The 14,344-nt window shown below is 37.8% G+C and overlaps 1 protein-coding gene across 3 annotated transcripts in view; it reads left to right on the forward strand.

Annotated features, from left to right (window-relative positions):
- Positions 1-3,064: 3,064 nt before the first annotated feature.
- Positions 3,065-14,344, forward strand: part of col15a1b (collagen, type XV, alpha 1b) — a gene marked incomplete at its 5' end in the record, with an annotated part of 77,069 nt that continues 65,789 nt past the window's right edge. For all 3 annotated transcript variants that reach the window (XM_079818383.1, XM_079818384.1, XM_079818385.1), the window contains 2 exons: positions 3,065-3,213; positions 3,306-3,373. In XM_079818383.1, the coding sequence (XP_079674509.1) occupies positions 3,182-3,213; positions 3,306-3,373 (100 nt within the window). The remainder of the gene's footprint in view (positions 3,214-3,305; positions 3,374-14,344) is intronic.

The following is a 14,344-nucleotide window of genomic DNA, read 5'->3' on the forward strand; positions in this document are numbered from 1 at the left end:
AAAACTTGTAGGATTTGGATAACTTTGATCCAAAAAAACAGGATTATCCTGATCCCAACAGGGGGTAGGATTTCAAGGTGGATTCCAGGAAGAAAATGTAGTAAACATTTAAAACTGCTGTACCCAAACAGCTGTAAATATCAAACAAAAATATTATATAAAATGTATAGTGTTTTTTATCACTTATAAGACTTTTTACTTCTTATCAATTATAAGAGATGAACCAGTCAAAAGTTCTTCGCGAGCGAACGCAATGTCTCTCGGGTGAACGCTACGCAAAACTTTTCTGAGAGAACGCAAAAGCATTTGAATTTTTTTTTTTCCCCAACTCATATTTTTTCCATCACCATGTCCCTTTAGGGGCTCCAGAGCACTAGTAATCCAGATTTGGAAATCTGAAAATGATGTGTGAGAAAAGTTATGTGAAAGTTATGTGTGCATCTGGATCAGGGTGATCCAATCCAATTTTGCTTTGAAAAACTGGCACAAAAGTAAGATAGCAAAATCCTGATCCTGGATAGCAAAACATGGGATTTTCAGATCCAGATCATTTTGATCCAGATTAAATGTTTTGAACAACTGGCCCTAGATGCATTATACATTTAAGATCCCAACGCATATTCATTATTTCAATAAACTCTCAAAATGGCTGGTTTAAAAACAACCCAATTGGAAACCCAGCACTGGGAAAATATTGTACAGAACACATACTAGGTTAAAGTAACACATTTTAACCCAGCCAAATTTAGAGTGTTGAAATTAATATTATTAATAACTATAGAATTATAATAAATAATTGGTTATATTAATGTATATTCAAGTTCTTTGAAAGACAATGTTGCACACTGAAGAAAAAAAACATTGGTGTAAAAATTTTCTAATTTTCAAAATTTCACTACAGAATGGCAAGTAACACATTGAATTTGACATGAACGTTGGATGTACAAAGACTGAAATATACTTTCTTGTAAAACATACTTTGAAATGTTTTTTTTACTATGTCCATATAATTTGTGTCTAAATGCAAAATACTGCATTTATTATAGGATTGGAAAATCATCCAGCTTCACAATCATAAAATCATGATTCAAGAAATCTAGAAAATCAAGAAAAATGCTAACAGGAATTGCTCATTCCCTGAGCATGAGTTAGTGCTCCAATTAGGAGCTCCAATGTCAGGTCATCTGCATTCTCCGGGATTTCAAAGGCTTTCCCACAAAACCATTATCATTTCAAGATTGGCTAATTGCAGGTTGTTGACAAGAATCACCCATTAATTTATCACCTTAACAAAACGCTTTATCATGTAGAGTTTTGTGGGCTGAAATATGAGAGCCTAACTGGACCTCGGTGAGGACTCTTCTGATGATAACAGGGAGAGTGTGCTGGTGAAGAATAGGAAGGTCTCTCGTGGAGTAGGATCTTTTGTTCAGGACCAAAGACTTCTAAAGATGTTTTGTCTGACACAGGATCTGTGCCCCTGATTTGCTGAATTGTTTCAGAGAGAGGTATGAGTGCCTCGAGGCAACTCTGCAAGTCTCTGAGGGGACAGTATGGGGTTTAAAAGCCCCCTGGTGAAAGTCAAAAAAGCTTTCCGGGTGGCCCTTCATGGACGTTATCTTCAGTTTTTTAAGTAGGTCTCTCAGGAGTTCGCTCAGTATGGTACATTCCCTAAGCGTCTACTCTTGTTTTAAAAGCAACAGGGAATAAAGAGGAAACTGTTTAACGTAAAAATGGTGGAAAGAGCCTTTGTTTGTTAAATCAACAGATATTTGTTCTTGCATGTTAATGGTAAACATTAACTAGCTATAACTCAAACATATGTAAATCTGGAAGTGTGGAAGATGAATACAAAAAAAGAAAAAAAAATCTAAATTCGATCACAAATATACCAATTATAAGAAATCGCTGATTAGAATGCAGTCCTTAAACCCGGAAGTGAATTAGCATTTTCAAGCCAGGGAATTTCCAATGGGTTTTTGGAATAGCAGTTTTATTTATAAATACAACTCCAAAGGTCATTGTTCGATTTTCAGGGAATGCATGAATTGAAAAAAGTATATATCTTAAATGTAATGCAAGTAGGCCAAATGCAATAAGGTCTGTTGTCCATGTAAACATACACTACTGTTAAAAAAAAAAATATTTTAGAAAGAAATTTATATTTTTATTCAGCAAGGACGATGCATTAAACTGGTCAAAATGGACAGTAAATAGGCCTATTTATAATGTTACAAAAGATTTCTATTTCAAATAAATGTTATTTTGAACCTAAATGTTATTTAAAACTTAGTAGGCTACATATCACAGTTTAGACCAAAATATAGGCCTAAAGCATCACAACTGTTTTCATCATTGATAATAATGTTTTTTGAGCACAAAAGCAGCATATTAGAGTGATTTCTGAAGGTGACACTGAAGACTGGAGTTTGCCAAAACAATAATTTTGAACTATATAGTTTTTATTGTATCAAATAGCTTAAACTTTTATTTAGAAATAAAATTTTGACCTATCTATTCCAAACTTTTGAACGGTTGTGTAAATATAGCCTATTACAACTACCAAGGAATTGACATTTCACCTCGACTAATCAGGCAACAGTAGCAACCTATTATCAGCATAAAGGCCTAAAAAACTTTATTTCCGGTTTGGCCTACTAGTTTGGCGTAGATATTGAACAGCTTTAACGTTACAATATTGTAACAAAATGCATGTTTTGTTTCCCTAAAGAGTAGTTGTAGGTATTTTCTATTTGAGCATTTCGTCGAGAATAAATTCGTAAATAAACTGCGTCTGGCATAAGAAAAACGCATTTCATATTTTCCCCTCAGTGGTGCAACATGAGAAAACTCATGAACAACAGCGGTGCGTGTTCTAACAGCCAAGGATGATTAAAAAAACATATTTGTTAAGGGATTGGACAGCCGAACTGTTTATGGGGTCACTGCACTAAAACGGATTTGAAAGAGTGGAGACCGTCGCTTCTCAGAGAATTTTCGGGGTCGGATTTCAGCACTTCGTAGCGCTGTATAGTGCGGAGACTGAGGCAGTCTTTGTTCAGCCAGTCTGAAGTGAGAGACTGGAGAGTCAGTCAGTAGGAGAGAAGTGAGAGAGGAGAGAGAGAGTGTGTGTGTGACAACACTCTGGAAGTGTTGATATCCACGTTTTTGCGTTAATCTTATGCTTATACTTCTGAAGAAAATGAAACTTCGGTAAGTTGATGGGATGAACAGAATATTCATCATGCAAACAGATGTGGATGTGTACTGTATTTGCGTTTAACATCCCTGCATTCGTTCATCAGCCTCCTGTCGTGGCTCGTTGGTGCGCATCTCGCCTTGAGTTACCTCTCATCTGCGCAAATGATGGAAGGTAGGTGAATGCTTATAAAAATCTAAAAACTATTTTAAGTGCACATTTAGTACTGTTATGACATCATGTAAGTCACAGAGTTGCACTTTTTCTGAATTTTGCATAAGTCTGTAAAAAGCATAAACAGTACAGTTATACTAAACTATTTCTACCTGATGTGACTCTTAACATAACTAATTGATTTTGTATTTTGGTTGATTTAGTCATATAAAATAATTTATTTGAAGTATAGGTACTTTATATGTAAAGTTTTACAGTGTATTAATGGGCAATTAGTGTCAGATTGTGGTAGATTTTACACACACACAAAAAAAAAATACAAATATGACACTTGGCTGTAGGCCTTTATGTGCTGTAAAAAACATGACTGAGTTGTAGGTAAGATGATGACAGATGTCACCATGCATACTTGATATGATTGATTTATTTTACTTAGGAGAATCAAGTGAAACCAGCCATGGTAAAGCTTTAAAGAATATGTGTGTCTACAACTATCTTTGTGAGGACCCGTTTGAGTTTTAGACCATTGGAGAGAGGACAAAGAGAGTAAAGTGAGGACATTTTGGCCAGTGTGAGAGAGAAAGAGATGCTACATCAGTTGTAGATCTTATGATCACCTATGGTCATTTGGCAAAATTCTAATCAGATCTTAAAATCCTGCCAGATGAATAACTTTATTGAACTCCTAGACATTTGAAATCTCGGTAGATGTCTATTTCAGGTATTTGTCCAGTATTGCATTTATATTATAAAGCAAATGCTTCTGTTATTTTATTTTTTGTATAATGAGGCATTTATTTTCCCTTAACCCAACAAGAGTGAACCAATAGATCCACTGAAAGGAACTGTGAGCTGTTATAACGCTCTGTTCTCCTGGCCTAGACATTGTGATTACACCATTTTTTACTGTACATATTCAATTTAAAAGAAACTTTATGTCAGTCTTAAGGAAGCACTTGCCGAGTTTAGAGAACATCTGAAGGGACGGATTAACGCATGGGCCTACCAGGCACGTGCACAGGGCACTAGACCCCCGAGGAATTGGAGCGAAGCGCCGCTAAACACATACCAAATGAGAAATTGGGGCACCGCACCACTTCTCCCTACACCTTATGCAAAAAAATTGGAGCATCTGGGAGCCTTTAGACAGGTCTGTTACGACCACATCATGATCCGTCTCTGCGTATAGGTCCAGTGCCCCACCAACCATTTAACAGCATCCTTCGTATAGAGAACAACGCGTGTTTCTGCTTGTCATCAGGTTTGATGTGGCCGTCTGTGGAAACTGACATGCACAGGTAAATGCATAGGTAAACATTGTCTCATGTCAGTTTCTGACAGCACCTATAGAGCTGTTCAGAGAAGGCAGGTGACCTCTCTTTTATTGAGATTTTGTTGCATTATGCTTCCATCGCCGTCCAAAGCTTGGAACAGTATCACAGCCTACATTTTTCAACACAATTATGTGCTCAGACGTCTGGAGTGGCCAAAAATTGAGGGATAAACTGTCAGAATAAAGTAAATCCTTCATATCCTCTCTGTGCAGGTTAGTTAATGAGCTCACTGTCTTCAAAAGGCAATCATCCAAACAGCCATGTAACTTTAGATGCTCTCCACTGACCTGAAGAGACTCATCTGACTTTTTATCTCTTTTAACTGTTAGCACTTTTAAAATCCTTAGTAATTTTAAGTAATAAATGTCTAAACCTTCGTCAGCATTTTATAATATGGTTTTACATGTTAATTTTAGTTATTGCATTAAGTATCATGAAATCACAATGATAAATACCATTTTTGAACAGCCTTTATTAGTCCTGTTAATGTTATTGCTCATTGTTTGATCATATTTCTTCTGTCAGGGGTTCGTGTAGTTAAAGTCCAACAGATATGGCTGTTCATGTGGCTCAATTTAACCCAGGTTAGGGGTAAGTTGATCCGAGTCAGTGGGTAAGTTGCACCATCTGGTTGTAAACGGACCATCTAATTGAATCTAAATCAAACCCATGTGAAATTGAAAAGATAATTTACCTCTTTTAAAAACACCTCAATAATCAAATTTGCTTTAACAAATAGTCATATTTATTTTCTAAAGCTAACTTAAACAACATAAAACCAACCAAATTAATTGAAATTTCAATATCTTTAATTGTTTGCATTTCTGAAACTATGTCGAACACCAAAGTTGCCTTCCCAAAAACAGCCTAAACAGAGTTTGTTGAGTAAAATTAAATAAAAATGTAATAAAATAAAAACTAAATTAGAATGCATGAAAAAATGTCATTGAAACTAATAAACATTTTAGTCAAAGGGTTCTTGGCATGTAGTTGTAGTTGCAATATTGAACATGTTAGGCCATATAGGGACTGCAGGTCTAAAGATATATATGATTAAGCATCTTCTGGTTCTTATCAGAGAAGGATTTGGTGTACTTGTACAACGTCCTATCAAATAAATAGAAAATGATAAACTAAACCAGTTGTGTAGCATTACATTGAAATTATTCCAGTTTATACTTCAGCGATTTAATTCAACTACAGTGTCTTATGGTGGGGTAAGTTTAAACGCTGGCTCAATTTACCCCATAGCATTTGGCTCACTTTGCCTCATAGCCCAACATAGGCTAATATTTAGCTAAAGGATTTGCATGGTTTTATACATTGCTAAATCACCAATATGGATCATAAATATTTTAGACCTGGACAAATTTGCTTTGATGCAACAGCCATTACAGTTATGTTAAAACGTTACTTTGACAAGCCAAAGTTTTTAAAGCAGATGGGCACCTTCCGCTCCTCCCATCATGTCTGGCAGAAATGATGGGTGGTTCCAAAATACATAGTCACATGACAATAAAAGTGTACAGTTACCAAGATAAAGGGGGTGGGTCATTTTCTGGGAGCCTTTAATACACACTCTACTCGAAACCTATTTAGTTATTAATTGGTTCAAAAACTTGTCATATTAAGCTTGTAATATTGGGCTGATCTCTCCCATTCACCTTATAATGAAGGTAAGGGTTAAAATTAGTTCTGGCAGGTCACGTTATTCAAGCTCGTATCAGCTGACCACGTGCGTCTACCTATAGGAATACGATGTCTATCACAGCATACATATAAGCTCCTACAGTCAGTACCGTCGCAAGGACTGTGCCAAGTGTGCGACCGCACAGGGCCTCGCGCCTTACCAGGGCCTCGCAAAGTAAAGTGACCGCTGACTTGATGTAAAAGCCAACACTTAAAGTTTATGTTTTTGTCCTTCGAAATACTATAATAGTTAAAAAGACACAGCTAAAAATGTGTATCATGATGCTGTATTATTCTGCTTGTTAAAAATGTATTAGACTATGCAGTAACTACAATATTTCTCTTTGCGTGAGACTGCGTGTGACAGTGATTCATGCGCATACATGTCAGTCAGCGGGCGTCGCACCTCAAGTTAGAAAGCTTTAATCAATCCATTCAAATTTGATTTTGGCTGCCTCTGAAATGGGTTAAACCATAGATATTTCGCTACCTAAGAAGTTCAAGTAAATAGGCTACACTAGAAATGCGCGCTCATTGAAGGATGTGCATGTATTGCATGGACGGAGAAAGCAGGATGCCTGCATTTCATCTGACGGTACGCACAAAAGGTTTTTTATTTAACACGTAAAGTTAAATAACCATATAGCCTAACTATTACGCACCTTTCGGAGCATCAGTGCAGCAGAACGAGTAAAGCCTATAGGCTGCTATATCGCTAGACGTTTTAAACGTTTTTAAATGTGAAAACTGCAAAAAGCAATTGTCTGACATCCATTTAGCGCATGTTCACAGAGGAAAACAACTGAAAAACAGCACTGGTTGTTCTCTCAATACTGTCTGTTTATTTTACTGAGTGAGAAATCGCTTCAGATGATTAAGTGAGAGAAAGCAGTCCAAACTCATTCAAATGCAAACATGTGTGACCAATTCATAATTTACAACATAATTTAAGCGTCAAAATGTGCGCACTGTGCAGTTCAGGTAGCCTACAGTTTAACTTCTTGAACCTAATGCTGTTAAACTGAATTTATTTTATTTTCCCCCTTAAATATCCACATAAACAACAAATAATTAGTCACTATAGCAACAGTATATATACCCCCGTTAATATACCCCTGGGCCTCGCACATCACGTTCGCACAGGGCCTCGCACCCCCCTTGCGACGGGCCTGCCTACAGTACTATCAGCAGCTATCGTGTTTCTCCAGAGCTCATTTACCCTCCTCCATCCCCAGCTCCTCCTCTCGTCCAGTCAGGATTTGGTATTCTGATTCCCCTTGAATCAGACTAAATACCCGAATTATTTTGTACAATAAATATCAACATTAATTATATCTCCAATACATTATGTTGGTTCTGTTCTGTTTACCCTAAGGGGGGTTATTGCTGCCCTCGCTGCTCTTATCCGTGCTAGGCTGCATGGATGCACAGAGAGTTCTTGAATGTGAATTGAGTTTCATATTCTATATTTGTGGAATTTTAGCCAATAAAAGAGAGGCTTTTTTAAATGTTGTGTTTTAAGTTCAGCTCCAGAAGTGAAGCTGTCTGAGGAGAGATCAGACACGGTTATTGCCACTTTTCTTTTCGGCGTGACTTAAATTTCATGCCTTGTTGAAGTGAAGGCTGGTGTTGCTGCTGCAGTTTGGTTCATTTCTGCACTGTTCATGTTATACATGGCTTTGTCCTAAACCTGATGTAGTAAGTTGTGTAAAGATGGCAATTTGTATGTTTTTACAGTGGCTTGTTTTGGATTTGTTGGAATAATTTATGACATCATATTTTCGCATGGTCATCACTGTATTTCTGAATTATTCACATTGAGAGGAAGGAACCCCCCGAAAACCAGCATTCAGCATGAATCAAACACTCACAATAGCCTAATATCTTTGTTGCTGTGATAACACCTGCCTGGGAAGTCCTCTAAATATAGCAAAGCTGTCGTGTAGAATGTGTAATTTTTAGTCAAGTGATTAGAGATTAAATATAAATAAATATAAGTGATTAGATTAAATATAAAATATAATTCTTGTATTATTGTTTACCTACCGTTTGCCACCAATATGTTCATGGCTGTGGCTTATTCATGTCATACTGTTGATCTGTTGAGTTTAAATGGCCCTGTTCATTGATCTTTCTGGCCACAACACTACAGTAGACAGTTAGAAGAGTTAGCTGCATCTTTCCTTTGTTTCCTTCAAACGAGTCAGATTAACTGTAATATGCTGAAAAAGCACATTGACCCTAAAAGTGACATCATCAATTTGCAAGGAAGTTCCGCTCTGCAGTTTTGCTGATATACAATACATCCATTTAGCCCATACAGTGATATATTACACACATCGGAAAATACACAGCATGGAAAAAACACTTCACCCCTGCCACCCCCCACCCCATCAAACTCATCTTTCTCAGGGAAGTCTGGGTAAGGGTCAGAATGAGTTTGAGAATGGCCTCCCTGAATGGATAGACGTTGTCCACTGTTGTTTTTTTCCTTCTCTACAGTGTGCTGGTCTAGGGCTTGTCTACGGTGTGCTGATGTACATAATTACCTAATTTCTACAGACAGTCAGTGACAGCACACTCTATAATAATCCTGGAAATAAAGGTATGCGGGTTAGTCTGAGTTTGCAATTGTGTATGGGAAATTACAATGGGGAGTGGAGTCGCTATCACCAAATAAATAAATAAATAAATAAAGGATTCTTCTTTATCTAAAAATAATGAGTCTAAAAATAGTGCAAGTTTGCAAGTGTGTTTTTATATGAAGTCATAATGAGGAGTGGACTCACTATCTATATACATACACACATATACAGATGAGCCAAAACATCTTCCTTATTTTCCGTTGGTCCTCTGTGTGCTGCCAAAACAGCGCCAACCCGCCAATGCATGGACTCTACGAGATCACTGAAGGTGTGCTGTGGTATCTGGCATTAAGACATTTGCAGCAGATCCTTCAAGTTCTACAGGTTGCTAGGTGGAGCCGCTATGGTAGGGCTGTAATGATTTGACCAAAATGAAAAACCTCGATTAATTGAACATTTTACCTCGATTACGATTAATGAACGATTATTTTTCTTCTTTTTTTGCTTTCCATTTTTTTGCCCTCATAAGGTTTTTGAGTAAGTTCCTGATAAGGTTTGTACTGTAAATATGTTCTACTATTAAAGGCTGAATTTTTTTTTCTAATGAAAAAATGCATTTCTTTGTGATTTTAAAATACTTGAAGGAAACGGTTCACTTTCAGCAGTTATTGTCTATTAGGCAGATTTCAGATACAGATAAATTAACACAGTAGGCCTACATTACATTTATTTGAATGCATTAATGAGAGTAATTGTGTGTGTTAATTACTCATACTGTTTCTATTCATTATGAAGCTGTGGTTTGTACTTCCTTCAAAGGTATTAAAATATATGCCTATAACGGTTGAGTTTCTAAGCTACTTTAGTGACTTTACTTTAGTCAAAGGACAGCGTTGACACTGCGTCTCTGCACGCGATCTTCACGTGATGTGCAAGCTTCTGTCTGAGTGTTTGTTTGTCACATCAGGCATTAGTTCAACATAATACACATCTGATGGTCTAAAATCGCTTTAATGTTCAAACTGGCAGGCCTTAAAACACATACAAATGACAAAGCTTTGTGAGGACGCAGGTGAAAGAGGTCAGGGTGCGCGCGTTGTCAGACGCAACACGGCTTGGAAGTTTTTCGTATTGTTGTTTTTGAATAGTGCACAATCGCTTTAAATGTTCAAACTGGCAAGCTTTAAACGCATTTACTTGACAAACTTTATGAGGACGAAAGTGAAAGCGCGCGCCGTCTGTGTGTGTGTGTGTGTGTGTGTGTGTGTGGCAGCACGTAGGCTATAAGAAGAACGGCAATTAACTTCCCTGTATAAACTGTGTAAAACATGCTTTTACTATAGTGATTCTGGGCATTTATAAACACAGATAACTGCTCCTGCATCTCTCTGTGTGCCTGCAAACTGCACTTGATGTGACTGACGGGGCGGAGTCATGTGACTAAAACCGAAATAACCGACATGGGAAAAATACGTCGGTTAGAGGTTCTGAATTTCGGTTTCGATTATTTTTCAATTAATCGTACAGCCCTACGCCGTGGATCAAACTTCTTGGTCAAGCACATCCCACGGATGTTCTATTGGATTGAGTTCTGAGGAATTTGGAGGACAGGGCAACACCTTGAACTTTTCATCATGTTCCTCAGACCATTCCTGAACAATGTGTGCAGTGTGGCAGAGTGCATTATCCTGTTGAAAGAGGCAACTTCCACCAGGGAACACCATTGTATTCTGCAAAAATGTTTTGTTGGTGGCACGTGTCAAATTTACATCCACATGAATGGCCGGACCCAGGGTTTCCCAGCAGATCATTGCCTAGAGCATCACACTCCCTCCACTGGCTTGCCGTTGTCCCACAGTGCATCCTGGTGCCATCACTTTCCCAGGTAAACAGCGCACATTTACACGGCTGCCCACATGATGTCATAATAAAAAAATGTGACTCATCGGACCAGGCGACCTTCTTCAACTGCTCAAAGGTCCAGTTCTGACTCTCGCGTGCCCATTGTGGGCACTTTCTACGGTGGATGGGGTCATCATGGGCACTCTGATTGGTCTGCAGCTATGCAGCCCCATACGCAGCAGAGTGCGATGGACTGTGTGTTATGACACAGCCCTCTCATAATCATCATTCACATTTTGTGTGACTTGTTCCACAGTAGTCCTTCTGTTGGATCAGGCCAGATGGGATTGCCTTTGTTGAATATGATATGTGGACTTAGGAGATGATTGACGATATCGCTTCGCCTGTGACTGCTTTGGCTCATCAGTGTATGTGTGTTTGTGTATATTATTAATTATATTATTTAATTAATATCATTGTGGCAAAGATTATTAGATGAATTAGAATCTTTACTATAAAAAACAAAAACAAATAATCAAATGATCTATTAGTCTGTCTGGAGTAGCCTTAAAGGGATAGTTCACCCAAAAATGAAAATTCTTTCATAATTTACTCACCCTTAAGTTGTTCCAAAACTGTATGAGTTTCTTTGTTCTGCTGAACACAAAAGAAGATATTTTGAAGAATGTTTGTAACCAAGCAGATAGAGCAACCATTGACTACCATAGTAGGGAAAAATACTATGGTAGTCAATGGTTGCTCTTCCTGCTTTGTTACAAACATTCTTCAAAATATCATCTTTTGTGTTCAGCAGAACAAAGAAACTCATACAGGTTTGCAACAACTTGAGGGTGAGTAAATAATGACAGAATTTTCATTTTTTTGGGAGTACAATCCCTTTAAGTTAAGCGCTTTTTGAGAATAATTTTGAGAATAAGTTAACCCTCCAGTGAGCAGCCTTAACCACTACACCACAGCACCCACAAGTATGTTTCTCTGGGCTAATAAAGTCAATAATCTGCTCCTATGATGTCCAATCGGTTGATTAATTTGCCCCCCCCCCCCCCTTTTTTTTCTCTTTACTCTCACAGTGAACATACACAAAGAAGCAAAGTCAGGTACATTTAAAAGCATTTAAACAAACTCTAATGTTAACTTGGCATTTTGATATTATCAACCTGTTGTTAACATCTCTCTCGGTTGATTCGATCACAAACCCCATTTCCCAGAATTCATTTCAACATGAAGCATCACATAAAAGTACTTTCAAGATGAAAGAAAGAATGAATGAATACGAAAAATAAACCAAATTATACATCAAGAGATTATGCTCTTTTAATATGAATTGTTTATTTATTTAATATATTTTAAATCAGTGATCACCCCCAAATAACCTTTTGAGGGCTGCCTTTTCTCTTTGCCTTACTCCTTCTCCATGCAGTTTTGAAATTACTTTGGGGAGCCTCCTCCACAATTGTCAGTCAACTGTGACCTCCAGGTGGGTGATTGAATGATTTAGGTTGGACAGAACTTGGGGGCTTGGACATTCCTATCATTCTCTGCCCAGGAGTCTATCACTGACCTTTGGGAACTCTGCATTACAATGAGCATGGTCAACTCCCAACAATACCTGCAGACTTCTCTGGTACTCATAAGAGGGAGATATAATGTATTGGGTGTCATACTGTTGCCATATTTCTGCTGAACTCCTGTTCATATTTGAATAATGGAGTAAAAGGTGGAACTTTCTGATGCCACACCATCCATGTATGGCAAATCCGTTTCATAGTGGTTCAGTGTTATTTGAAATGTTTCACGGTTTAATAAGGAAAGTTATACATGCAGTTAAATGTAAGAGGAATGGATTGGTCACTGTAAAACCAAACATTTCCTGCTCTCAAAAAGCTGCAGAAAGCTGTGCTTACTTGCATATCTACAACAAGAAAAAAAAGCGGGTGGGGACTGTTGCCATAAAGAAAACACGTTACACAGAAGCAGCATTGAGTTTGAGCTTCTTTCTACTCTTATAGGTGTGTGAGGAGGTTATAATGACCTGAGTCAGTGTGAAGAACACTAGGCCACTGTCTGCTCGGACACGGTTCCTCCCTCCCACCCAGAAGCTCAATCTGATTGGTTCAAAAAATGGACTTTCTGTGATGTCACGCACTGCCTTATGTCATGGTACCAAAGAAAACATTGAAAAATACATATTGCTGCTAGATAACTTGACTACCAAAATATTTGGCAGGATCTCACTTTAGTGTGGAGGTGACCATTTTAACAGTGCACAAACACCTGTGTACCTGGTAAAGGGTTCATCTCGTGGCACTTTATATATGATTATTTAATAATTTCTCTTTAATAAGTTCAAAGTAAAGGGCAGTGCTTACACTGGCTAGGAGGAATATACTGTAACTGTAGGTGGGTGGATCATTGCCTACTTATTTCCGATTCAGTTCATGCTTGAATTTGCCTGTTCTTTTTTTTAAATATATATTTGTGTATAGTATATGTATAGTAGCCCCTAAAAGAGCTTGGACACATTTGAAATGACTTCAAATATTCACTAAAAATTTAAACCACCTTGAAACCAGTTGCTTAAAAGTCATTGCAAATCAAGGCTCATAAAAGTGAAGGTTGTTGTGAGAAAAGCTCTAGCATCATTTCTTTACCGTTGTCACTTGGTATTTTGTTATCTATGCAATGGCATTCAGACATTTGGAGTGATTTAAGTGTCCAAAAGGGTTTAAATACTTTTTTGGTTCACTGTACAGTACACAGTATTTACTATAATTTAGCCAGATTTATATAGATGCCTTGCAAAACAACAATCTCCCTTTCAATACCTAATTCAGTACCTCACAAACCCACTGATTGTTTCCCTGGGTTATAACGGTGGGGTTTCTGCTCCTAAACATTTGGAGATGGTGATGTAAATTACTAATCAGACAACAGGCCACAAAATACTGTCTGACATCAAGTATGCTACTGCCCTTAAGTAACACACAGAGTCACCAAAAAAACAGACGAGTGCAGATTTTACTGAAAAGCCTCTGGAGTGTGATTTTGATTTAATGTGGCTAAGCACTGTTTTTGTTCACCCACAAAGCCTCCTTCATTTTGCTAATTGATTACTGAAGCCCAACTACTGTCAGCTCTTGTTCTCTCACTAGCTCTGATGCTAATCCCTCAGTACACTCAGACCCTCGAATGCACTTACAACCAATCACGACGGACCACCACACTGATACTTGATCCAGTGCAGGGTTCAAACTCATATGTGTTTCTACATCGAAATGTGTTTTCATTTAAAATGAGTGACGCATCTTTAGCATGTTGGCTAATCGCTTTGTTTATATGTCTTCATAGGATTTGCAGTAGGCTATGCATGTTTGTGGGATTTCCTGACACATTTTGTGTGGTTTCAGGGAGTCTGTTTGAGTGAGTAGATCTTCCACTAGTGGTGATTTTCTGTAATTCACCACTAGGGAGAGCTGGATGATCACTGTTTGTGATATTTC

The sequence above is a fragment of the Gobio gobio genome (genome assembly GCF_949357685.1).
Source record: "Gobio gobio genome assembly, chromosome: 6".
NCBI classification, from domain to species: Eukaryota; Metazoa; Chordata; class Actinopteri; order Cypriniformes; family Gobionidae; genus Gobio; species Gobio gobio.